Source organism: Plutella xylostella, chromosome 5 (assembly GCF_932276165.1).
Source record: "Plutella xylostella chromosome 5, ilPluXylo3.1, whole genome shotgun sequence".
NCBI classification, from domain to species: domain Eukaryota; kingdom Metazoa; phylum Arthropoda; class Insecta; order Lepidoptera; family Plutellidae; genus Plutella; species Plutella xylostella.
Window position 1 is genome coordinate 7,042,276 of NC_063985.1, and position 27,923 is coordinate 7,070,198.

General features: G+C 36.4%; 1 protein-coding gene and 2 long non-coding RNA genes across 3 annotated transcripts in view; 1 reads left to right on the forward strand and 2 right to left on the reverse strand.

The window, feature by feature from the left end:
- LOC105385945 (lachesin) overlaps positions 1-11,338 on the forward strand; it is a 66,155-nt gene extending 54,817 nt beyond the window's left edge. The window contains exons 3-9 of the mRNA XM_048633440.1: positions 5,214-5,421; positions 5,978-6,136; positions 6,526-6,654; positions 7,520-7,813; positions 8,081-8,176; positions 10,197-10,307; positions 10,679-11,338. Coding sequence (XP_048489397.1) covers positions 5,214-5,421; positions 5,978-6,136; positions 6,526-6,654; positions 7,520-7,813; positions 8,081-8,176; positions 10,197-10,307; positions 10,679-10,761 — 1,080 coding nt within the window. The 3' untranslated portion in view covers positions 10,762-11,338. The remainder of the gene's footprint in view (positions 1-5,213; positions 5,422-5,977; positions 6,137-6,525; positions 6,655-7,519; positions 7,814-8,080; positions 8,177-10,196; positions 10,308-10,678) is intronic.
- An 11,645-nt stretch (positions 11,339-22,983) lies between these two features.
- LOC125491424 lies at positions 22,984-23,547 on the reverse strand. The gene is made up of 2 exons (XR_007268291.1): positions 23,379-23,547; positions 22,984-23,283 (listed from the first exon to the last, which is right to left on the reverse strand). It is a non-coding gene; the product is annotated as an uncharacterized LOC125491424 (long non-coding RNA).
- A 783-nt stretch (positions 23,548-24,330) lies between these two features.
- Positions 24,331-26,290, reverse strand: LOC119691771. Its single transcript, XR_007268292.1, has 3 exons — positions 26,132-26,290; positions 25,635-25,774; positions 24,331-25,371 (listed from the first exon to the last, which is right to left on the reverse strand). It is a non-coding gene; the product is annotated as an uncharacterized LOC119691771 (long non-coding RNA).
- Positions 26,291-27,923: the final 1,633 nt, after the last annotated feature.

Genomic DNA, 27,923 nt, shown 5'->3' on the forward strand with positions numbered 1-27,923 from the left:
GGGGCGCGGAGTGCAGCGCTCGTCTTGAGCTCAATTTGGCGGAGCCGGTATTAAACGCCAGAATGCGGTGCGGCGCTGGCGTGCGCCGCGGGTGTGGCATAGCTGCGACTCGTTGTGGCATGTTATTGCAAACCCACATGCCGCCTGCCGCTCGCTGCGCCGCTCGTTCTCACATTTCATGCCGATGAAACGGCTACGTGCGTCAAGGTTTTCACATTCATGCCACTGTTACTACGGCAAATAAGCCGTTTGAATTTCCTTTCTTCCCGGATAAATAAGGGGAAGTTTCAAGAAAGAAAAACAAAGAACTTTATTACATTGTTTGGCTGTGTTTGTGAAAAACAGCGATAAATCGACGATTGCATATGTTTGTATGTCAACACGACTACCAACTTAACCAATATAAAACAATAAGGCACTTCGTGATATTACTTATCTGTATTTATATTCAAAATGTTTTCCGTAATGTTAATGCGGGCCCGTAGTTTTGACATAATACCGTAATCCTACCGAAAATCGACCGGGTACTAAGTACCTAGTTCTTACCCCCCGTTATGTCAGCTTTGATGTTCTTTATCATTAGAAATTGATGAACTACGCAACTTTAAAGGTACATAGAGGTAATATACAGAATTTTCTATTTCTGAGCTATTATCTTTATGTCGGCAAGCCATTTGAATTTCATAAGAATCCATTAGTATGCTATACAATTAAACTTTACATTAAGTCTTAATAAAAGATGAATAACATAAACGCTCAGAATAAGACAATAATATTTTTTCAACATAATTTGAAACGATACTCACTGATTTGTGGAAGCAAACACAATATAATTTAACTTGTTTTCACTGGTATCTTTTCAATTATCTTTTCTTTACGTTTTCGCTCTTATTTTTTTAAGCAGGCAAAGGAAAAAGAAAGCAAATTAGTATTCCACATAAACCAATTGCTCACGAAGACTAAGTAGGTTCCATTGTGGGAGCTTCATAAAAAGTAAAAATCAAGCTACTTAATTTTCTTCGTATTTCCCATCGTTGTTACTTTACACACATGTTCTGGTGAGATTCATACTGATCGTAACATCCACCCTTCCCTGTCGGCGGCCACTTAAGCACCGGCCAACCCCGAGCTCGTCCGCAACAAACGAAATTACCCAACAACTTCCGAGAAGCGGTAACTCCAAACAAAGATAATTATGTAAGATGAAGCTCTTTAAACGTTTCATAATTAAATCTGTCGTAATATTATTAAACACGTCGGCATGATGGTGCGGTGGTCCGTCGTTAGGAGGCCGCCGCGCCGCTCGCAGAATGGGCAAACTTTCCAACGAGTCCATTATAAATCAAATGACGCCTCGCAGGCATATCCTGAGGGACGGGAGCGCGTCCCGGAGAGCCTCCGTCGTTAAACTTTGCCTCCTTAATGCCTCAACAATTAAGATAAAAAGAAAGAACGGCCTAAATTAAAGGTGGTTAAAAGATAACGAGTTAATAGGCATCCTTCACAAACTTTTGCTGAATGAATAAGTTTGGAACTGATGAATAATCTTTGATATCCGATACTTCAGCTTTCGTCTTAATCCATGAAAACTTTTAATGTTACACGAAGTAAAACGATTGCATTAAACCAACCAATCAGTCGAGTGTGGTCTCGTAGTGCCGCTGCGTCGCCGCGACAACGCAATTAGGATCGGCGACTGGCGGATCCAGTTAGTCGCCGCCGACATTACGGATATCATATTTGCATCAGCTGGCTTCATTGCCCACTTAGGTACCTCTTGATGCGATGAGTCATTTACCCGGCAGATTACTCCATTCCGCAGGCCAAATAATTTGCAGAGGAACATCTTTTCCGCAACTTTTTATACAAACGACTTTACTACGACATCATAAAAAAGTGTTGAAGCCACATCTTGAGTTGTTCAACAACTATACCTCTTGGGCTCTAAAAGTTTCCAGAAAGATTTGAAACTGTTCTGATAAGAATAATGTAAGTCTTTGGGACTCTGCGATCGGTTTCGATTGATCCTGTAAGAGAAACTTTCCCTCTTTCAAACATTTCTTCATGACGATGCCTATGTGACAATAAAGACTTTGCCATCGATTACCAGATTTCTACTTCAAGAAGTTCAACACTCAAGCGTGCGCTTATCTCGGAGTCGTAAAATTTTGGCTGCCTTTGGTTTAATTTCGTTTTCATTCCTCAGACTAATGAGATAGGGTTTATTAGATTATTACATAACATGAGTAGGGTGCATAGTAGGTATTATTACGACTGTAATCCCAGAAAGTGTAATAGCACGTAAATGGGTACAAAATGTATAAAGATAAAGATCAGTGTCTAATAATAAAATCACACATAATTGACACAATGTAAAGCACACTAGTATTGTATCGTGTGCGTGCAGACGAGGAGCACCTCCAGTGAGGCAGGTGACGACGGCGAGTAACTCAATCAGCCGGCACCCCGCCGCCGCCGCCGCCGCCATTAGATTAGAAGCCGCCCACAATTACGCTGATCCAATTTGCATCCACTCCCGATGCCTTCCAGACGTTATGCTGTACGGAGTCTCGGACTGACCATCTTTTTTATAAAAAGAAACATAATAGGCAAATAGTTACATGCACAGAACAACGCAGACTACAATTATTTTCATATAAATCATTATAGTAAGTATCTATAAGTACCTGTTACAAGCTAGTGTACCTAAGAAAAACATGCAGTCTACATTTTGCAGTAACATCCGCGGGCTTTTCTTATCGTTGAAAGACGACAAGTTACACGAAACTTTTTAAACTTGTAGGATCTGCGGATTACTTTAAGATGTTTTCGTCCCTGGCACTAGAAGCAAAACATAAATTAAGAAAAATGGGTTACAGTTGGCATGTTTAAGTGGACTTTTAATGGTACAATAATTTAAGTGATTATAGAGTCTATAAAATAAAATGTTCCAAATTTAAAAGCTAAATAAAAAGTGCGCACTGAATCCTCAAAGAATCACGAGTATACCTTAGGCCAACTTTCCGTTAACTTTACAAGGCTGATAATTTAAATACAGGCGAAGTCTTGTTTAATGTGGCCGGAGCCCCAGGTTACAGGAAGGTCGTCATTAGGGGGCGGACTCATTGCATAATAAAATGGGCGAAGTTCCCTCAAGACCATTATAAATTAGACAGCGGCTGAGACCGCGTCACTTAAGATAGGTACGATGTGACCCGGCACGGCCCGCGGCGGCCGCCCTACTCGACACCAGCTCAATTTAAATGTAACAAAAGAACGTCGCATGAAGAATTTTAGTTTTTTTTTAGATAAAAATTGTCGAATTCCATCGGCCACTACCAGCAGTAGGATCTTGGATTGCTTGCTGAAACTTCATTACTGGTAATAAGGATTGTCACGGTCACTTTTCAAACGACAGTTTGTTGAAATACATCCTAAATAATATCGACGTTTCAGTATTTAGTAGCCAATGGTTCAATTCTCTTGGAATCGGTATAAGGTTAAATACTTTATAATCATAACGTATGTTACATACGATCCCGGTTAAAGAGATTCATCAAATTATCATCATGTTATTTGGTAAATAATAACCCATTGAAATGGTCGAGAACGTTCAGGACCAGCTTTAGCAACCCAAACTTTGCTAGTATATTGCCGCCACAATCTTGATAAAAAGAACTAGCGGTGAATCAAACTTAAAGCCCGGGTAAAGAGATAAAGGATGCACGTCGAACTTCAGAACTAGTTATAGCCTTCTGTAACTAAGGCTTAATAACTACAGCAAAGCACCTAAATGAAACTTTTACAAAGATATAGAATATGTTTTCAGTTCGCGGAATTTACAACGGTAAAGTTAGCTGTTACTCTGATTAAGTTGTGTCTTTGAAACATAAATATTCATATTATAGTGTATCATAGTCATAATCATATTTAAATCAATGTTCGACTATTTAACACAACTCTCAGGGACATGCTGAAAATCATGGGTCTCTTAATTTTATTTGTTTATGAGTATCATAAAAATATAATGTAAAAGATTTGGTTTCAATTTGCTTATGATTTTTAAAACATCAACGCTACGACGCTACGGTGCTACAAGCGCTACGGTGCTACGGAGCTACGCCGTAGCAACGGCTACGAGATTGTGCTAAATGAAGCAAATTAAAGAATTTCTCGTTGAACGTTATTTTTTATTGCACTTTGCTTATTTTGTGTCGCGAAGTCGCACGTAAAAGTAAAAGGATTGCGAAGAACAATCTTTGCGAAATGCATTTTAAGAGCTTAATGCCTCGGAAATGAGTGTGAAGCGCGGTGGCTGCTCCGGCCCCGCTCACACCGTTGTCTCAGGCCAAGGCGGTATTATGTATATGATGAATATAAATTTTTACGCTTTTTGTCATATTCAACTTCATAATTTTCATTTTTTATTTTATGTAGGTACATGGTTTATTTCTTTAAATTCAGTTTATACACAAACTAAGCATTGCTGCAGTTTTCGAAGCAAGTTTTTGTTTAGTAGCAGGTTCCTGCAGCAGTCGGGAGATGGTAGAGTTGGTAATTTAATTGCTGCGAGACGGGGCTAGTTCCACTGCCGACTACACCAGTCTTTAGCGACTTTGCGAAAAACCCTTTCTCAAACATTGCAAGCTACACTGCTTTTTCTCTTTGCTAAAGTTTCTTTACGCTTCTTTAAACTGTTTATTTGAATTGCCGTTTCTATTTCTCTTACACAATAAGTCATATAAAATATTTACTTTTCGTTAAAAATAAATGGGAAAAGGAATTTCGCCAAAAAATCGGTATCGAAACCGTTGCGACATTTTCTTAATTTCCGCTACGTCACTCGTCAAATTGTAAGCGAAGTGAAATTATTGAAGCGCACCCCCGCGACCCCCCGCTACCTTCTACCCTGGGAGCTGATGTTGGGAATATCTTCACCATTTATATAATACATACCGATAGATATATTGAATGATTTTCCCAACAGATGTCAAGCTCAAAGTTTATATTATTTGACCATCAATAAAACAATATGCAATATGTTACAAAAAATAATATGCAAGTATAAAATTATAAGCAATTTTTATACAGGTACCTAAATAATAGTTAGATTTTAAGGAGACCAATTACCAAGTTACATGCTAATTGTTTCTAAACAACAACTAAGCAACTAAGCAAAATAGGTATACAACCCGACTATTATTCCCCCTCAGGTGGCGTGGATGCACTTCGAGCAGTCAGCCATCCTGACGGTGCACAACCACGTGATCACGCGCAACCCGCGCGTGTCGGTCACTCACGACAAACACCGCAGCTGGTTCCTGCACATCACGGATGTGCGCGAGGAGGACCGCGGCCGCTACATGTGCCAGATCAACACCGTCACCGCCAAGACGCAATTCGGGTACCTGCATGTTGTCGGTGAGTACCGTCAGCAACCTCGCGATCAAGAGTGCCCACGCGTGTAACTTTCACACATTTTCTATTGGTGATCACATAGAACAATTCTGACTGGTGTACCCTCTACTCAAGGGGTGATGATGACTCTGAACAATTTTTCATGTGGGTTTATTTATTTTTTTGAAGTAAAAGTCTCAGACTTATTAGAATGTCGCGAAATATTTTATAAACTGTGAGTAAAAAATGCTGCGTCGTCATTTATTGAATTGAGGGTACCATCAGGCGCATCCCTTGCAATTTGAAATGGCAGTTTTTAATTATACTTTCTAATTTAGATAAGATTTTTAATTAAAATCCATCTTTTAGCTATTACCCAAATAACCTGGGCTGCACCCATCGGACAGGAATATTTTTAAAATTAACACCTTGTTTATTTAAGAACCAGCCTGTGTCAATACACAGGTATACTGCAGGGTTATTGCAATAATCTCCACACTCGTCTGGACTGTCGTGGACTTGTCAAAGCCACCCCAAAAACATTCAACACCTGTATATTAATTGAGTAATTTCCCGCCAGTGCCCCCCACGATCGACGACTCCCTGAGCTCGAGCGACGTGATCGTGCGCGAGGGCGCCAACGTGACGCTGACGTGCCGCGCCGGCGGCAGCCCCAAGCCCACCATCAAGTGGAAGCGAGATGACAATTCCAAGATATCCATCACGAAGGGACATACTGGTAGTGTATCTGCTTTTATAAGTATTGCTTTTATGACCACAGCTTGTCTGTAGATCTTTAAATACTTATGTGTATATTTAGAGTTTTATAGATTTTTACATGAATACTTTGTTGGTGCACCAAACGCAAACTTAATCTACACATTTTCAAAGTTATAAATACAATACATCCTATAAATGTATGAGTTGATCACAAAGCCTTATCTACTATTTGAAAACTAGGGTTCTAGCCGAAAACCAGCGCTATGTCATCTATAGTATCAAGCTGAGCTAGAATCCATTTCAGCACCGGGAAGCAAGGCTCAGTTCTTATTACTTGTTATTATTAGTTTTAAACTTATTTTTGTGTTGATTGAGTTCGAAATAAATGTATTTTCTTCTTTCCTGCAGTGTCGGAGTGGGAGGGCGAGGTGCTGGAGATGGCGCGCATCTCGCGGCTGGACATGGGCGCGTACCTGTGCATCGCCAGCAACGGCGTGCCGCCCACCGTGTCCAAGCGGGTCAAAGTCAGCGTCGACTGTGAGTTGAGAGTTGAGACCTTTGTAAATGTAGGCTCGATACATAAAGAAAGCTAGCTAAACTGGTCACCTGCGCCGATTTGTCAGATTCATATTTCCGAACCAGTGCTGCTTATCACCGCTGGTTATGAAATAGTATGAACTGTAACCAGCTTTAGCCAGCTTTCTTTCCGTATAGAAGAACGTATTTCTTAGAATATAATATTATTACTTTATTAATTATCAGAAAACATTTTTTTTAAATTTTATTCACTAAAAATTACATTTTTACCTATGAAGTTTGCAGTCACATCCAGACTTTCGAGTTCCTTAATAATGCCTTATTCAACCCCATATTCACTGAACTTATAAGGTTTATAAATCAACATTACCAGCACTAATTATTAAATTTTGACTGGCACAAAGATTCGCATATTAGTGTGTTTTGCGTGGGTTCCCATTTCCAAGCATCCAAACTTATATTTAGAGCAGACAAAAGGTTGAAACTTACTTAGTTGACTATTAATGTTATTAATCAGTCTAGAAATTTCAATTGTAATTGTTTCTTAATTATATTGAAAGACTCTTCAGAATTGCTTAAATTAAATTTTCATTTAAGTTTTTATTAGCAGTCTCCTATTTTCCCTTGCTGCAGTCTTTTACTGAAAGTTATCGGTCATCCATTACCCGTGCGTCTATTACCCATGAAAACTGAAAAACCACCTTTTTCATAGAAAAGTTATAAGACGTTTAGCTATTCAACTATTTTATCCCTTTCTTACTCAGAACAGATTGTTCTTTGACTGAGAGGGATAAAACAGTTCATTAGCTAAAACGTTTTATAACTTTTCTATGAATAAGGGGGTAAAACAGCATTTTTGTTCCAGTCCCGCCGATGCTCTGGATCCCGCACCAGCTGGTCGGGGCTCCTCTGTACTACAACGTGACCCTCGAGTGCTTCACGGAGGCGCACCCCACCTCGCTCAACTACTGGACGCGTGACGACGGGCACATGATCCATGAGAGCCCTAAATACCACATGGAGAATACAGTCGGCTCGCCCGCCTACAAGACGCATATGAAACTGTTAATTAGACATATTGTCACGGAAGACTACGGGACTTATAAATGCGTGGCTAAGAATCCCAGAGGAGAGTCTGATGGGACGATACGGTTGTACAGTAAGTGTTTTAACTGTTGGTTTTGATGTGTGTGTTTGTATGTCGGTTGTGGAAAAGTTGTCCCGGTGGAACTGTTTTTTTCGCTTCATCTTTATAGTTTCAACAAAACCGTACCGGCATGCAGAATAACATTTTATTTTTATTGTTGTTCACTGTGGGTTTTATTCCCATGCTAATGTGCTCATTGACCTTTTCTGTTCTTTTAAAATGGTACTAATTTTATTTATGATTGAGAACTTGGATGTGAAAGTTGGTCTTCTCCTGCAGCGTCGTCGCCGCCCACCACCACGCCGGACCCGCACGCCGCCACGCCGCCGCCGCCCTCGCGCCCGCCCCGGCGAGACACACCGCACTCCGATAAAGGTATGCAATCACTACGTCTTAAGCTGCGTACAGACCGGCCAAACGAACGCCAACGAATGGGTTTCGTTGATCTTCGTTGCAGCAATCTGCCCCTGTGTTATGTATGATAAATATCCATCGTTAGGCGTTCGTTGGGCCGGTCCGTACGCAGCTTTACTCTCACGACTCACGAGCAATGAAAAGTTCCACCTGCCATTTAAATTCCATATGTCACAGAAACTTTTTCATTGCTCGTTTGTGTATATTCACAACGTTTCAATAAAAAAAACTTCTTTATGACTTAAAAACCAATGCCACAGACATAAAAAATATCCGAGAGAATATTATCCGAGAGAAGCTTACTCGATATAAGATATTCCCGCGCGCTTTGCTTCGCCTTAAAAAGTTTTCCCGTGGGAATTCCGGGATAAAAAGTAGCCTATGTTCTTTCCCAGGGTCTAGACCGTATGTATACCAAATTTCATTCAAATCCGTTCAGTAGTTTTGGCGTGAAAGAGTAACAGACAGACAGACAGACAGACACAGTTACTTTCGCATTTATAATATTAGTTAGGATGCGACTGAGATAGAGGCCAACCATGACGTGTATAATATATTATATGTATAGGTACATAATTATACGTACGAGTATGATTTTAAATGTCCATAAAATATTAAAACGGTGCAACATTAGTACCTAGTTATAAATGTTTAATTGCTTGACGATTCCTAAAACAGAACATTCAAAGATTTATGTGACTTTAAAGAGATCATTCACTTGTTTTGATTGTTTTGGTTATTATTAGTAGTCATAATATTCGTTTATAGACCGTAAACCGTTACGACGCCCCGGTAGTCTGTTAACTGGCTCCGAATGTTATGATTCTCGTAAAGTATAAACATATCGTTTTGTAAACAAATCCATTTATGGAGTGGTAAAACTGTTTTATAACTACTAAGTGGGTCACATGAAATTAATAACGAATTAAATATTTGTTTAAGTTTTAATCATTGTAACTTAATACCGTCATGAATATGATTATTGATAATAAAATTTCAAAGAGAAACGGTCAGTTTATGTTTATCTATTAGGTACGTACTTTTAATATCTACGTGTTTTAAGAGTATTAAACCAAAGCAAAAAAATGTAAATTAACAGAGACAAGCCGTAACAAGGCATAAGTCTCAGTGCGTCATTACACGGCGTTATTGGACAAGTTGCGGTGAAACATGTCCCCCCCGCGCCTGTCCTCCCCCCGCGCTGGACTTCGCAACATCTTGTCGCGACAACCGCCATTACGACCAACTGTCGGCCTTTTTGCAAAATACCTCCGCCAATATCGGTGCACGCCCGCTTTATTAATAGCATCACCGATGAAATTATGCTACACGCCGCGATCGTAAACGTTATGAATATCAGAGCTGGAGTGAAACATTATTTTAGTCTCCCAACGTGGCATCGTCAATAGCGAATCCTTCATGCATGTTTTATTTTACCCTTGCATTTTGCGAACTTGAAAAATCCATTTAGACAGCGCGGGCTCGTATGATTGTTTTTTGCGTGGCGGCGGCGCGGGCCGCGGCGGCGGATCGACGGCTTCGGACGCTGCTGTTTTATTTTTTGGCGTGTTTTTTGCACCCATTACGAATTTACGACTGGGCCGGCCACTCCACAATATTGCGTAACTTTTCAATAACTGCTGCAATTTCCTGCAAGCTCTGCCCCATCTCTAGCCATATTGGATCCTTGGGCACCTAAATGAGTTTATGACTCCGCATCTAAACGTTTAGAAAGGCATTTTGTATGATATGATTTTATTTACTGTTGCTGACGCATTCTGTGTCTTTTAATAGTATCGAGACAAAAAGAATTTCAGATTAGATTTAGATAGTCAACAACACCCACTCTGCACTCAACCTTCATTTCGTTCGACAGTTGCACGGTTGCAATCATTTACCTTAATTTTACTACAATTATTTGGCCATACACCTGTAGTTACCTCTAGTTTCTCTATATTTACTAGTGGTGTGTTCTCGCCAGGCACCAAGTACCAGTCGACGCTGAACGAGATCGAGAAGGGCAAGCAGAAGCCCGAGGAGGGCGGCGGCAAGACGCACCTCAACTGGGTCGGCGACCCTGAGCACGTCACCGGTATGTATACATACAGGGATTACAGGGTGGTGCAAAAAGGGTATACTTACTAAGCTGAAACCTTCATGTCACTTTTCACAAATTTTGACATTCTGATTTCATTTTCGGGCTTAGATAATATATAACATGCTGCACGTGCAGCACCTGTTATATGGGTATCGGACAGCTGATATATCTACTCAAATACATATAGATACATGTTATAATACATTCACCACCCAAGACCCGAGAGCAAATATATCTCTTTAAACAAATATGTGCGATCAAACCCGGGACTTTCCTCGTAGCAGTCACGGTCACTAACTACTGCACCACACTGAGGCGGACGAGGAAGCAGACAGTATGATATTAATTTGTTAATATTGTTTCAGGTGGCGGCGAGTGGAGGAGGTGTACTTGGCTACTGACTGTCACTATCATTCCTAGCTCGTGGCTAGTTACGTTACTATATTAAGCTGTAACTGTTTCAGAAAAATTATAGTTTTTAAATTCATAACCGCTCATGGCCGATTTTATTCATATACATTTATAAATTGTGCTAATGAAAAGTATAATATGTTAACTTAAAAAGCAAATAATCCATGCTTTAATATTTATTCTTTTGACTTGATTACTGTGACTTTTTACGTAAACATAGTTTTTTATTTGCATGAACTAGGTACTTAACCTGCTCGGTGCAGGCGAAAACTACTTCATTTGTATAGCTTCGGTGTGAATAGACTTGCTTTTGATTGACTAATTAGCGCCCACGGCTCCGTGGGTAAATACTGAAAAGTTAGTTGAAAAAGAACCTTATATCAAAATAATTTTGTACGGTATCTTTCGAGTATTAAACTGTTCACTTCTGTTTTTATCTAAACGTACCTTTAATTAATAAAATATTTATTTAACTGAAAATAGAGATATTAAATATTTGATATAAAGTTTAAATTTTATACTGAAAATGCTACCTTATAAAACAGGAGTTCAGAATAGATCAAATAACAAACAAAAACCATATTAAATTGGTAGTGATAGACACCTGTTCTATATACTTAGGGTGGGTTGCATCAACATCCCGGCTATCGTAATAGTTAAGGTTAAACTTAGCAATGACAGAGTCGTTACAGTTAACATTTTAATGCAACGCGTTGCACCATCACTTCGTTCGTCATTGTTAATGTTATTAGGGTTGCTAATCGTTTGAGACATAATTTTCCCCAAAGTTATTGTGGGAAACGTTTTTATGTAAGGCAATACCAAATCTAGCTGTCGGACTGAAGCCGTCACAGAGTACATTTTAGCCGTCATTCTCTGTCAAAGCACTCAAAGTCAACATGTCATAGGACCTAAGTCTGTTATTCCTCCAAATATTGACCAAAAGATTATCATCAATAAAACCCGCGACAAAGTAGACTCAGGTTTATTATTAATTAATTCTTAACAAGTTGAAACGAGCAGGTAAACGCAGCGTGGGACGCCCTCCTGCCCGCTGGACTGATGACCTTAGGCGGGTGGCGGGTAGTGGTTGGATGAGGAAGGCCGAGGACCGAGTGTTGTGGCGCTCCTTGGGAGAGGCCTATGTCCAGCAGTGGATGATTATTGGCTGATGATGATGATGATGATGAAGTTGAAATAAAACAAAATTAAAACTAACTATGTAATCTATTGAAATATTTTATTTTTATTAACATTCCTGTTAACTGCATAGACAGGTTCCTCTTCATCAGATGATGAATCATCATAAAAAAACCTAGCTGGTGGTACAGGGTCTCTCATTTTGTTACATAATATATGTATTATGCAGCTATGGCGTAGCCACTATAATGGGCTGCACTCTTCATAGTTCTGTCCTTATTTTCATTGATAAATTGCTGTATTTGAGTGATTGCAAAATTTCTGAAAACAAGGTTATTCAATTAAAGAGTTACGTAGGTTACTTTGATATTAGATTGCTGTGCTGGACCGGCAGCCGGCCGGTAGCTGGTAGTGGCTGGATAAGGAAGGCCTAGGGCACAGTGTTGTTTCGCTCCTTGGGAGAGCCCATGAGAGAACATAATAATAGGTGCATTGGTACTTACTTCGTCGTTGGAGGCAGTAAGAAAGGTTCTAGTTTTAAAGCCAACACACGAGCCACATTTTTGAGACCTGGAACCTATCCAAGAACGAGTTCTCATCCCAAGTTGCGAATCTATCAGTTCTCTGAAAGTACACCTTTCTCTTAATATTTCGTAAGTTCCGTACTTACTCCACCTCAATCTCAATTTCGGAGGAACTTGTTTCAAGCTCTATTTCACGTAGAAGCGACATGATAAGAATTATTTAATATTGATATTTGTACGTAATACTGTTACTTTGAGGTTATACAATGCGTTTGACAGCTACTTGACTTTAACAAAAGCAGTAACCGGCCAACATTGGGTGGTTATGGTTATCGTTAAAGTTATGACGTCATTTTAACCATAGTTGAATGGTGCAACCAATTTTTCGCTTAACCGATGCTTTGACAGACGATGTGACGTTTGTAACAGTTAAAGTTAAATGGTGCAACGCACTCTTAATGTATAATTTTAATTTTATATATATTGTACATTTAATATTTTAATGTTGTTGTTAATATAAATACGTAAATCTAGTAGATAATATAAGCATATTGTACAACAGTTCCTTGTATAGTTTCTACGGTGTTACGAAGTGTTGAAAGGTAGGAAGGTCATCAAACCCTACATTAAACTAACCATCACATCATATAAAATTATGACGTTTTTTAGTAAAATCTAGAAGCAGTGTTACTTGCGCTTAGGTGCACCCTGTAATTCTAGATTTTTTTAATATTAGTAGAAAAAATTAACAATTTTGATATAATTATGATTTAAAATTATGCATACTCATAAAGGATCTTAAATAACATCAATTATTGCAAGATCATCATCACAACCCATCACGTCTCGACTGCTGGGTCACGGGCGTCATTCCCATGAAGGAAGGGTTTTAGGCCTAGTCCACAACGCTGGCTTAGTGCGGGTTGGTGGGGAATTGTAAGATTATTTATTGGTATTTTATTTATTAGGTTTCAAATGAATTGTTCTTGTACGCACTCACTGAAACAGAATAGATCAAGGCATACCAAGGCCATGTCTTGATCTGTAATAATAGTAAAAAGAATAAGTAAACATCGAGGTTGTTAATTTTGGCAATGTAACGCTCACTCGGTTATAATTAACGTATAACTAACTACATAACATACTAATCATATTATATTATCATAGTAAATCAAAGCACACGAATTAACGTATAAAGTGCACAATTATCATAATAGTAATTTAACATAGTATAAGACTGAAAAAGTATTGAGTGTATAACTAAAGATGAACAAAATAATGTTTTTTTGTGCTTTCATCCTCATGTTTGCTGTGATAACTGTCTCCGGGCTTGTTGCTTATATCTGTTAGGTAAATATGTAGTATTGTACACACGTGGCATCGGTCATTAGTTTCATTACATACTACCACTGCAACTTGTTATTGTTGCAGAACATCAAACTGAATAAAATAAAAAGTCAGTAAAATGTATATTTTAGATATTTGCAATGAACCCATTTCAAAATTGTAAAGTGGAGTATATCTTAGATGATTATTTAAATTCTTTAATCACATACATAGGCACTAAGTTATTACGGATTGTAAGAAATAAACTATCATAATTTAATTTTTCTTTTAGAGACAATTACTTTATAGAGACAACATCATTTGCTTGGTTACAAGACGCGTTATAAACAGTTCTTCTGTCAATTAAAGTTTATATAAATATAAATATACTATAAAGTAAAATGAAAATGTTATCGTTATAACGTTGCCAAATGCGATTTATAAGAACGTATAATACATTTATTTAGTTAGAAATCGTTGTAAATATACCCCGTAAGCTAAAGCAATGGAGTGTCCTTCAAGTATGTATATCTAATGTCTAGAAGATCGAATTTAAGCAGACGATTAACTTTTCAGTACCTAATAATATTGTCTTATTAACCGTTAATGCCATCCGTTTAAAGAAAACATTAGTCGTCTGCTAAATTTATCCTGAATATGTACTTATACCTAGATTACGCGTCCATGTCAAATTGTATAAATAAATACATAGCGGTGGTAACCTGTCGTTGACGTACTCTACACGAACCATAACATACAAGGTAGGCCCTCAAGTGAATAAAGCTTGTTTTAAATTACTGAGTTTCATTAAATTTCCCCTAAATTTTTCAACTCATCTATACCAATATTGCAAATAGTGTGTGTGATTAAACTATGTAAAGCGAACGAAACTTTTACTTTATCAGAAATATAATCAAAAGATAATCTATAATTTAGAAAGAAAGAAGATTATCCCTTATGGTTGACAGGACGATGTTACACATTAACTATATTATTCAAAGAAAGATTTAGGTACGGCTTTGAGTTTGATAACAGTTTGCAAAGTATGTATGGCCGCTGCCAACTTGCGTAAGCCAATCTAACTTCCTTTTAATGTGTTTTTGATCTAAAAATCTTAATAAGTTCGCATGTTATTACGCAGCGGCCTTCTTCCTGAAGGCAAATTACTTATTAATGTTTTTATAAAATTCTAAATCTTATCTTACTACTTAAGTAGAAAAATATTTATTTTATCATTTATAATTTTGGTTTGTTTTGGTTCATTCTACCCATGCACTGTTGTTTTCATGTTTTTCATGTATTACGTTCAAACAAAAAAAGAGACAAAGTTATAGTGTGTTTTTTACAAAGACATGACTGATGTTTGTGGTTTGAGTTACATAATATACCAGTATGAAACGAACTTGGAGTTAAAATCGAGATTATGTACTTACTTAATATTATTATTATGCACTATAGTGCAGTGGCATCATACTGATAAATGTATTTTTAAATATACGAAAAAAATTACCAGAAAAAAATCTGAAAGCCATAATAAATCAAACAGGTTAAACCAATGTTTACCTGTATTATTAACGACACTGGATCCCCAAAACACCCACAAATTAAGCTCGTCAATTGACGATCGCTAATTTACTTAACTCAAACATATAGGCACTTGAGTTTCAGTCCTCATGCAAATTTCAGCTTTAATATGGTGTGCTTACAGTTTCACTTGCTTCATTTGTTGGTAGGCAATTTAGTACGTTTTGTATAGGGGAGGTTGTTTGTAACAGTAGCCTCATTACTTAACTGTGGCAGTGTGGGCGTGTCTTCCGCCGGAACCGGATGTTATGGGGCGACAAATAATCGCTTACGGAAATTGCTTTGAATTAAAAGCGTACAAGGAGTTCATTGAATTTTAATTTGAGTTAGGCCAGTATACAATTTGTATTCAATATTGTTTTTATTTCTGAATAGTTGATTTTGCGGGAGTCGAGAGACTTTTTTAAATTCCTGTTGATTACAAAATAACCTCTAGTATGTAGATTATACGTGTCATTCGTATCTATTCTAGTAAATAAAATCTCAATCAGTCTCGGTTCAATTCGTATTTGCCGGAGTATTTCATTTAACTTGATGAAGAAAAGATATAGTTCATATTATTATGATAACATCACAAGAGTATTCAGTTCTTTTCACACATTAGGTAGCTATGTTTGAAAGCATCCGCATCCGAAACCCCCATCGATCACACAACTGATAACAATGTTAAAAGAAAATTATTGAGGTTCGCCTCCCCATAAGTTTTAACTTTCACCGTCCTATTTCGAGGACAAAGATCTTAGCAAAGTGAGACAAAGTCCCTCCGCATAGAAAATCCATTTGGGGACGGCTCACTAAATAGGTATAAATTATACACAACGTCATCTCAGAATAGTAACAATTACATTGGCCACAAAGGCAGAAACTGATTAAATTAGACCCTCCGAAGACATTACTGGCCGATGTTTTCCGGCTGAGCGATTCGGGTCTTGTTTAGAGCGTCACGGAGGTCCATAATTTACGGGAGTCAAATTAATCGGAGCCGGCGCGGCGATCGCCGCCGGTCAGCCGCGGCCCCGCATACTAATGCTATTGTTTATCGAAGGGGCTAATCTCAGCGCACCAGCCATCAACGTCGGCCCTCAAAATTATAAAGGATCACTTTCAGCTCGCTAATCCGACGGCGACCGGACCGATCCGCGCTACGTGTCCGCCGCTACCGCCAAGATGTCACCTACTCCACGAACACATACAAATTTATAGTAAGTTCACACTACCCTTATTCAAAAAAGTTTATAATAAAAAAAGCATTCCTCAGCTGTAAGTGAAATAGGTACTTAGCTGTTCATTTTAGTATACCTAACTCGGTATGTATATATACTTGCTATAGCAGAGCAGTGATCATAAAATCCTAATTCTGATCCCGTAGACGGTTTATTTATTGCAGGTTTTATAGAGGCACAGTTATCGGTAAACAAACATTGGTTTAGTTTTTAGCTACATAAACAGAAACATTTTTGCCCGAAACGATGACCAAAGGAGATTTTACGGGCAGTCACAAACCCATTTTCGTGATCGTAACATGTGTAAAGCTCTAAAAGAGTCGTCTCACACTGAGTGATAATAAAGGTAACCCTCCGCGGTACCTTTATTGTTATCGAATAAAAATAATCCCGGGATTTTTCGGGATGATCGTAAATTATACCGCGATTCAGAGCGTCGCTCCCCCCTCCGTCGCCGCCGCCGCCGCCGCGCCGCACACCTCGCGGGAGGAATGTCTACTTAATTTCTTTTTTATCATGACGAATACCTACTTTTGTACTCAAAAAATTTTCAAATTGTGCTATTACAAAACGTACCTAACCATATTTTGTGTAAAAACAAAACACGTATACTTATAGGTATAAGTATTCTGCACATCTAAATATCATGCTAGCCTAAATATAAATCCTTAACTTGTTCTCTACCAGCGAGCACTCGCAAACTAGACGAAACGGAAAAGTAAAAGTCTAACAATAAACAGGCACTCAGTTCACATTTTTGGGGGAGAATCTACCGATCGCAACAAAAGTGGCAACTGAACCTAATGAATTATTCATGCCGGCGCGTGGTGCATGTTCTATCACTGTTTTATCTATTGTGGGTTTGTGGGCTCACTGTACACTCAATCTCACGTTGATGTACCACCTCGCCGAGCGAAAAAATAACAAACACTACCAAATAAAGTAAGGTGTAGGTACTTACCTAGTATATATTGTCTTTCCTAAAATAAGAATAGCTAGGTGATTCTGTAAGAACACATGTAGGATTAGGCTCGTCTATTAATGTCGATATCTCGTACATATTAGGAAATTTACACTGTATGAAATTCAGCGCTCATGGCTTTGGTGAATTTCATTCAGAATCACCAAGAAGTAGTTTACCACAAATGTTAATATGTATTGTATATTAAAGTGCGTTTTTTCATAACACCAAAAACATATGAGCTTATGTCTTATGTGTTAAGTAAATGGCTAAATTACCATACTGAATAAAACTACATGTACAGGGTGCAATTTTATAAATGTATGTTCTCCAATCGAAAGAAGAAGATTAATACAGCTAGATAAGTGCTATATATAGGTATACCTACCAATCTGTATTTGATTTCTATAAAGTAGCATAGAAACCACTAGCTGTAACCACAGACAAATGCTCACTGAAGATAATAATACTTTAGCTATTTCACAAAGTACTAACTCTAAAAAACAAATAAAAAAATTGTAATTTGAAATCCACCAACACGACTCGACGAAAGGGATTAATATGAAATAAAAAACCTGAGTAGGTAAGTAAGTAGTTGATTGCTTTGTTCATCTTAACTACACTAAACTAAAAAATATTTAACCGCCCAGTAAAAACAACTGAATGACAAACAGTTACAATTACAAAAGCTTATAAAAAGATTGTTCAAATTATTTTTGACATAGAGATGTAGGTATACTTTTAAATTTTCTACGTATTTATTAGAAACATTTAATATCCCATATCACGAGCTCCTTAGGTGTGAGAAAAGCCATAGTGAACAGCATGGGCTACAGGCAGGTAGTGCAGAGTGTCTCGTAAACAAGATAAAGCTGGCCACACACGGCGGCGCACAGATACTCGTAAATCTGTGAACATTTCATTGCCTCCTTTACTCGTGTCCTGATCTCTCTCCCAATCTTTCCTCAGCTTTAAGTGCCATTTCTCTTTTCACCTGCCTTGCTAAGCTATAACGCCTTTAATGAAAGTGGCTGTTACTAGATAAAGAATATGTACGAGGTCCGTGATTAGATAAATTGGAGTTGTATTTTTAAGCTTTGAAATTAAGTATAATAAGCATGTAATTTTGAACTTATGAAAGGATAGCTAGTGTGCGCTGCATCTATCAGGATAATATTATTATGCAACATGTGATTTAGATGCCATGGAACATACTGTCAACAGTAATGATGTTAATGATGTTGATTCTGAAGGCGGAAATTCTTTGTTTAAAATTCGACTCTATGACTATCCCTGAAATCTCATTTTATACTAGAATTTTTTTTTGTTTGACAGCGTTAAAATTAAAATTTCTGCCTTCAGAATCGACATCATTATTATATTTAAATTATGATACTTTTAATATTTTATTATAATATTTTAGTAGAGTGTCTATAATAATCCCTGACCTGAATATTTTTTATAAACCACCACGTATGAAGTCTCCCCAATATAGGGAAATCTCCGTGTCAACTTCACCGAAGTCGTCCACCCAATAAGCAAAATAGAGCGGGGAGAGCAATATCGATCTTCGGTATAAAAGTTTAATTGCGAAAGTTGTCGACATCGGGTCGGTGCGCAGACGGCGAGCGTCTCCGACTGGAACTTGCCTCTGATTGATAATTCCTGCTGTTGCTTCGGTGAACATGCCGAATCCGCGTCGGCCAGTTGAAACAACAAGGACGCAACTTATGAGGCAAAGCCAGGGTAAAGCTAGGTATTAGTAGGTAAGGGAGTGCTTCGTATAAATACAAATTAAAAATTGTATAAATATAAAGTAGGTAGGTACACGCGATAGAGCTTGTGATTATAATGGCCATACAAGGTACTTACTCCTTTTTGCGTAATTATAAGTACTTATATAATACTTTAGATATATCCTCACATTTTTAAGTTTCAGATGATTATTTTGAAAGTGTGCGTAGGATGAAAATATGGAAATCAATAAAATTTTATACAGATTTCGTATTGAAATGCAAAGCAGTTTTGCGGGCAAGTTTTAATTAAAACAGTTTTATAGATGCTATTGCTCTTTGATAGTCACTAATACGACGATATTGTAAAAGTTCGACTGTTTCGGTTTTACGAGAATATGTTCGAACAGCCACAAACTTGTTTACATAAAATTCAAATCGGATTTTTAAGCTGAAATTATACAGTCGTGTTTACTGCCAACCGAACTTGAACTAACATCGCACGCTGGAGTTTGCTTTCACATTCGGCTTTGTGTATTTAAGTTCTGTGACGATTGCAAAACAATACCGATAAAATGGGAAACTGAACGTTAGTTTGTGTTCAGGAAATTCCTTGTTAAAATGAAAATCAAGTAAGTAAGGACACACCGTCCCTGTCATCACTGTATCTACCTATTGCATACACGAATCTGTGCAAGTCACAAGTCATCAGTATTATCTATGAGAAGCTCAACCCCTCCCCCCTCACGCCCCGCGCCCCCTCGCTTCTGCCCCGATGCTATCGCGTCTCGATGTCCTCCGAGCATTATGCTCGTGATGGAAATGTCGAATTAATGCAGAATCGGGAATATATTTTGTGCGATACAAAGAATTTCTTGACGGTCGTCTACAAAAATGTCTCTTCAAGCATCTGGTACGTAGTTTATACATAGGTACTATTTTAGCCATTATAACTAAGTATTTCACTTCAAAATTATATCCGTAGCGCAGCCTACCTAAACTAATACAGATAACGAATAATTCCGTAAAATGACCGTTAACAGTCTGAGACCCATTAAGGAATTATGGCGATGAAGCTCACAATGTGTGTGTTTCAATAAATCCCTCGGCCTAACAAAGCTTTCACAATTGAGTAACTTTCATAGATATCCATCGCTTGCCGAGAGAAGGGAACACGCTCTCATTATTCAAATGCACCGAAGCAAATTATGGTAATCTGGGAAACCTGCTCTGTATCACTAATATTAATACACAAACATCTGAACCAAGTAGTGCTCGCATTGCCGACCGGGATTCTCTCGTGGATCGACGAGTATGTTTCTATAGCTCTAATCAGATTTTGCGTATAGGCACTTATGTTCTAGCGAGTCCAATTTTGAAACTGACTGCTTACCTCATTATTCACTATTATGAATAGCGTTACCTGGAAAAGATCGCCGAATGATTGATTGACTGATAAAGCCGACTGTAACTATCCTCTGAACGTCATTATCGCAAGAATTTTATCTGGTTTCATACTTCTCAACGTTTTTAAGTTGAATTTGTACGTAGCTCCAGGGCAAATCAAGTCATAACTAAATTAAAATCAATCATATAAAATTTAAAGTAAGAAAATATTACACTAAGGACTGATTTTTCAATAGTCAGATAAGTGTTATCTGAGGAATAAAATTGTTGCTGTAACATCTGAATGTTTGTATTAGACAATGACAGCAACAATTTTATTCTTCAGATAACACTTATCTGACCATTGAAAAATCAGCCCTAATCATTTCTATGTTTAGTCGTTATAAATTATAATACTATATACACATGTAGATACTTGTAATGTTCCATCAATGCCGAAACATTAACTATTTCGCAAATAATGAATTTAAACTACGACTGGATGTTCCGTGGGATTTGTTGCGCTTTGGAAGGGTTTTCCCGTGGGATTTTTGGAAAAGTTGTCTATTAAATCATTCAGGGTGTCGGCTAACTTCGTGCCAAGCTTCGTTGTACCAATTTCGGATCACAGAATAATCAAGATAATTATTCTGAGTGTAGGTGAGCCTTAATATTGATATCGGCGAGTTGAGGGTAGAGGATAATATCCACGTAAGCGAGCAGCGCGTGGGCACTTTTGACTTTTGTGTGAGCAGCCGTGGTGAGCAGACGGTCAGATGGAGGGAGTGATCGGTGCCGCGGGAGCTTGAGGACCAGGCGCGTGGAGCCGAGGCGGAACACCGTGTGCGAAGCTAAGTCACCTTTCTACTTACTTTTTGTCTCTCGTATATGATTGAGAAGTTATACACTTTATTTCTTGAAGGACGCTAACCCACGGCTGCAATTTCCATCACACTGGTATAGGGATTAGATAGGTTCACTAAAGGTCTTCTACCTCGCTCATTCAGTATTTAGCTAGCTAGAGAAAAACCTACACATTACACATTCCCTTATTTTAGCTTTGGTTCAACTTATTTTAGTTTAGAATAGGGACTTCTGGATAGATACAAATAGGCAGAAGCGGGCTGGTGATGATGATGATGATGATTATCAAATAACTAAAACCTGACAATAGATCTCACTTCAAAAATAATAAATTCTTATCAAATAAAAAATATACACCTACCTTCAAATTTGTTCTATGGTTCTTTGTTCAAATTATTGATTTTTCATTAGGTAAATAAATACTTCTATAGAATCTATGCTATAGTAATTATTCAAAGAATAAAGTAGATACATACTTAAATAAACTTTCAAAGATGATTTATTGTAGTATCTATATGGCAGAGAAGATTATTTGACTTTGAGTTTAAAAACAAGTAACAGCGCAGGGAAAGAATTGATTGACGGAGAAATTTACTCTAATAAGTGTCAAGATATCACAAATAAGGGTCCTAGATACTTAAACTAAATCATTTCTGGTCCTATATTGCTCAATAAATACAAATGGCTTGAAGGTAGATCAGATTCCTGTCCAATTTGCATATTTTCAGAAAGTTATGTAAATTCTTACCCATAGAAGTGTTTGTTTCCTTGTTAAATCAATAAATTCTAATGTAAATAAAGATAGCACGGATATAGTAGGAATAAAGTTAGCTAGGATATATTTATTACAACTATTTATAATATATTTGAATAAGTTTATATAATATTCACTATTTCATAACAATTATCCTATATTCCAATAAGATCAAAGAATATTCACTATTTCATATTATATATTTAATCTTTTAAAATAATACCTAAATCACTTCCCACTTGGCTACAAAATTAGAGTCATATTATTATATTTTCAAATACTTATCTATTATGAAATTCATGATTTAATAAAGTTACTATACTGTAAATTATTGAACTATTCTAGTTTCAGTTAATTTATGATTATAAATATGATTGTCCCTTTAGCTTTGACAACATGTATTCATGTTGATTTATTTACATGAAATAAATATAAAACATGTAAATATATAAGGTTAGGAGCAAGGGAAGTGATTAATAAGTTGGTTGGAGGAATGTCCAAGTCAATGGTTGTGTTCCACGAGGGCTCCGATTGAATATTTGCTATTATTTATCTATTTTAGAGTCTTATATATTGATTCAATCGGGTGTAGTGATCAAGGCCTACAAAGCGTATGGAGGGGCTTCCCTTATTAACCAACACCAAAAAACATTATTATCTATATTATTATCTTTATGTACTTACCTGTAAATATGTATTTATCGTACAAATAAAAGTTATACATCAAAGTTGTAGTATATAGGTCAATAATTATAGGCAGGTAGGAAGTATGTAATCAGTTCTAGGTCATAGTTTTATTTAATTCACTATCTTTCGTTTATTGGGTTACAACACAACGTAGGGTTTCCCTGGATGTTTCATGGCCAATTCAAAGCAGTATTTGTTTCACTTTTATTTCACTCAAGTAAGTTTTGTTGTAGTTTCAAATATCTTCTTAGTAAATCCAATAGGTAGGAGTTAAGTAGGCAGGCGGTAGGGCGAAACGTTACAATTTGGTACCGAAAGACCAGGATATTTCATCTCTTCATTTTAGGTGTCAGGCAGCTAGTTTTCTGTTCTTTTATCTGAAATTTTACAAGTAAATTTGATTAACATAGTACTTATTTACAAATAAATCACAATATTGAACACTCTTTTGCATAGTATATAGGTAACTTACGTTTGTCACGAAAAAACATTAAGTTTTGTTGTTTGCCTTTGCGATTAGTAAGTAAATATTTACTTGTTATGGTGGTTTTTACATAAAGGCATTTCTTTTAATGTTATGGCTAGAAGAAACTTGAAGAAAGTTTCAAAAGTTTGTTTTTTAGTTGGAAGGAAAAACTTTATGCAGTTTTGCACCACAAACAATACAAAGACAAGAGGTTATTTTTTTTAACAGAGTAACTTTTATTGCGTCACAGACTAGTATAATATTTGGCAGTCTGCATTATTTTACATTCACAAAATCACTGCAAGTTATAATTTCTCACTTTACTAATACTCTCAACATGTTTACGTTATAATAAGTCTCTTGCGTTTTGTTCGTAATGATTTGTTACATACTAGGGGTAGGAAAGTGATTATATCCTTGATATAATCACAATTTGTTGCCGTGGAGTGATCGAACTTATAAACGAAAGAATTATTTATCATGAAATAGGAAGCGCAAGAGGCTAGGTTTTGTATTGGAACGGTACGTATTAGGGAAGCATTTGTGAAGATAGGTTGGTAGGTAGTTGAAAAAGTTAGGATTAGGGAATGCATAATGGAAATAATCCATTTATTAAAATTTATTTAATAAGTAGGGGTTGTAGTAATGTTATGTAGCTCATTAAAGAATTACAAAAGATTAGGGGTTGTATAAGACTAAGCTCCTCGTGGAGTGAGAAGAAATAATAATCATCATCATCAACAGGGGTTGTATAATATTTAAATGGATTCTTATTCAGGACATTATTTATAAAATTTAATGGGTAGGTACTTACCTTTAAAGAGAATAACATAAAACATAGTTGTATAAAGACTGATTTATCTATAGGTACGTCATATTAGTGTTGCTCTGAATCACTATGAACGGTCTCTCTGATTATGTAGCTGATTAGGGAATTTTAAGTGAATAGGGGTTGTAGGTAAAATAATGATATGGTTTTATTTTAGGTAAAAGCAGTAAAACATTTATTAAAATCAAAAATTATATAAAAAAAAAAAAAAAAACAAATGTAACGAAAACGCGGCGCATTTTAGTCCTTATGAACAACCTGAAATGATTAGAATAGATAAAGAAATTCTGGCCCAGGTAGATGAGGGGTGGGGATTTTGGTCTGGAGGTGCGGTCGGCTGCATCGGTGGATCGAGGAGTTTGCGTGGCGGAGCTTGTATGGTTGGTTCCGGGCTGGACTGGCCTGGTTGCGGGGGAATCGGTACTTATAGCAACTAGTCTATAATTATTAATTATCCTTTTGGCTGGGTTGGTTCAGTTTGGTATTGGTTGTATGAGTTTTGTTGTGCGGGTTCTTTGGTTTGTTGATGTGGTTGATTGTGCTTCTGGATCGGATCTTTGCTTGTCATCGACTAGGTGCTTAAAAACTAGGCTCTTAAATTATTATACTTGAATGTCTGAAAGAGTAGATATATTATACAACATTGATCATAGGAGTTGGGATAGAACTGTAACACTATCTATGCTATCATTCTAACTTAGAGTAACCGGAAAAGCCCAAATGTCTAATTATGAAATTCCAGAGAGCCAATTAGTAGCAGAATATGTTATCAGACATTTCTCTAAACAAATACAATGAGTTACAGTTAATAAAGAAAAGAAAATATAACATTAATCTCATTTGAAAGAAAAAATAATAAAAAAATATTTTGTGATGAAAGGGTAGCGGTCAGACATAACAATAAATTTAGAAAACAATTAATGTAGATCAAGTAAACTGTTGTTGATAAAGTGTTAGACCATATAAAGTAGGCTAGGACCTCATTTAGTGTCAATATATTCTTTGTAAGTTAAGAATTATGCGGGTAGTTTAGTTGTTCCTATTTTGAGCGCGGTTGCAATACACTTCTTCACCTGAGTCAGGATGTTTACTTCATAGTATATAGTCTCAGAGTTTGGTTGTCAAATATAGAACATCATCATCATCAGCATTAACAAAGTATGTCATATCCTGAAAAGAAGAATAGAATTTAATTAGAAAAGCTAAGTATTGTGATGATTTACATAATTATAAAAATTCAGGAAATGACTATTTAGTTCAATATAACTTAAGTAGACTAATAGGATAATACATTTAGGGAATGGCTTTATGAATGGTAATCAATATTGGATCTACAGGGGTATGATTTTCATAGCAATCTAACAAAATCTAAGTACAGGGTAGTATAATTAAAATTGGATTACAACATATGTAGAAAAGAAATAGGTACTTACTTATTGTAGAATAGTAACTTTGGTATATAATTAGTGAGGGATTGTGAATGTTTTGTCACAGTGGATGGTTTGATCAGTGGTTTATCATGGGTTTTAGTTCAACAAAGAGTGTAGTTGGGTTTGCATTGTTATGTTTGGTCCTGAAATAAAACAAATAATGATATAGGTATAATTCAAATAAAATTATGTAAATATAGGAGTTGGAGACCAAATGATTAGGATAGGTACTTATTTAAAAGGTGAGGGGTTGACAATAAGTTAAAATATGTTGGTTAGTCTTGTCAGTATCAATTAAAAACTGTATGGGAGATATTTAATTGAGTTAGATTTTTATAACAATAGGTCTATTATAAACACAAGATCCGTAAAACAGAGCTATTGTATGTATAAATAACTAACAATTCAGAGGTTGTTTATTTTGAATCACGATAATTTGGGCATGAGGACTTAGTTTAGTAGCATGCATACAGGGTATTTGAAAGAATAATGACACTTACCTGTAAGATTCACTCATTATTTTAGAGTTTCGTAAGTTTAATCGGGTAAACATTAGATTTCTTCGTGCGATCGATGTTGTTGAACACAACGACGCATGCTTTTGTTTTGATTAGTGCGGAAAAAAAAACAGCCAAACAGGTTAAGGTTATGTCAGGTTGACATTGACAGTTTAGTTTTAATAAATTTGACAGTTAGACAGGCAAGGCACATTTACACAAACAGCCTAGAATAAGGATAATGGAGACCGTGTTTTTCAAATAGGGGTTGTGAAGGAGAGTTGTAATATCTCAGAAATATTTTTAGTTACCTAGTAACATTATTTTCGACTTAGGTAGTTACTGAGGGTAGAAAATGGTTGAAGTAGAAGTAGTAGTTAGACATATTTGATAAAATAAATAGTGTATTAGTGTAATAGGTTGTAGAAAAAAAACTAGATGGCGGTATTTTAATGTTTTGGTATCGATGGAATATTGGGGTGGATTTGTCTGTTACATGAGAGTAGGAACTTTCAATTTTGGTAAAATTGATCTGATATAATTTTCTTTTACAGAGAAAACAAAAGGGTAGGGTATTTACATAGCCATTTCCCGGGGATTATGTCGTGATTATAATGTTTCGAAAAATTGAAAGGGCAAAGAATGTGGAAGGAAGAAAACTACTTTAAACGTCATTTTAAAGTCTGAATGATAAGAATGTTAAAGGTACCTGGCCAGGTCTTACATAGTTGATTAAAGGATGATGAAGAATGAAGTTTTACTTATTTAATATTGAGTGCGATTTATAATCATGACAAATACAACTGGGAAATGAAGGGTTTATTGATACTTCGTTCAGACACACACACACATTTATAAGGGAAACTTTGGTATATTGTTTCTGTAAAACTTGATTGAGTTACCTATTATATAGGTACTTATTTAGCTAAAAAAAAAAAGAAATTTATTCCAAAAGTTACCTTTATTTCACAAATATTTTCCAAATGATCAACTAATGTAGATACAAGAACTATTGCTACTTATGTAATAAGTATTTTAATAAAAATTCAAAAATAATAATATTGAGTAAAATTTAATAAGAAAAAAAATATAATATTTTTATAAAAAATAGTTAATTTCATTTTAAAACTACTAACTTAATAATATGTGGGGACATCTCACACACGGCCATCCGACCCTACATTAGGCAGAGCCTGCAATATGGGTATCGGACCGTCAGTTAGTAGTGTGCAAATTGGTTCAAGTAATTTACACACCATACACTCTTAGTCTTGCTTTTGTAGTAAATTGGCGAAGAAAGGCGGTTCTACTCGGGCACAAACGTGGTACAAACGCTTTAGTCGATTTATTATTGAAGTTAGCTATGCACGCATTAACACATGAGACGTCTATACAGGCTATAGATGTTTTTACAAAGTACCTTTTACAGACTCCACACGACACACTACACTTTACACAAAAAAAAACAATTACTTTGAAACAATTTGCTTAGAAAAATATCTACATAACAAAAGTTGATCATGACGGAAAACAAATACACTTTACACCAAAAACACATTCTGATCGAAGTGTAAATAAACTAGATGTATTTTCTTTTCAATTTAGGTAGGTAAATGATAGAAAATAAAATTAATAATTAGATACATTATATTTTATTGATTTAATCAGTGGGGAGGAAGAAGGCCTTGATGTTTATTAGAGTGGCGTGAATCAGAGAAAGAGGATGAGAGTTGTGGTGAATTGAATATCTAAGAACCTATGTATTGAAAAAATAATACCTACAAACATATAGTTA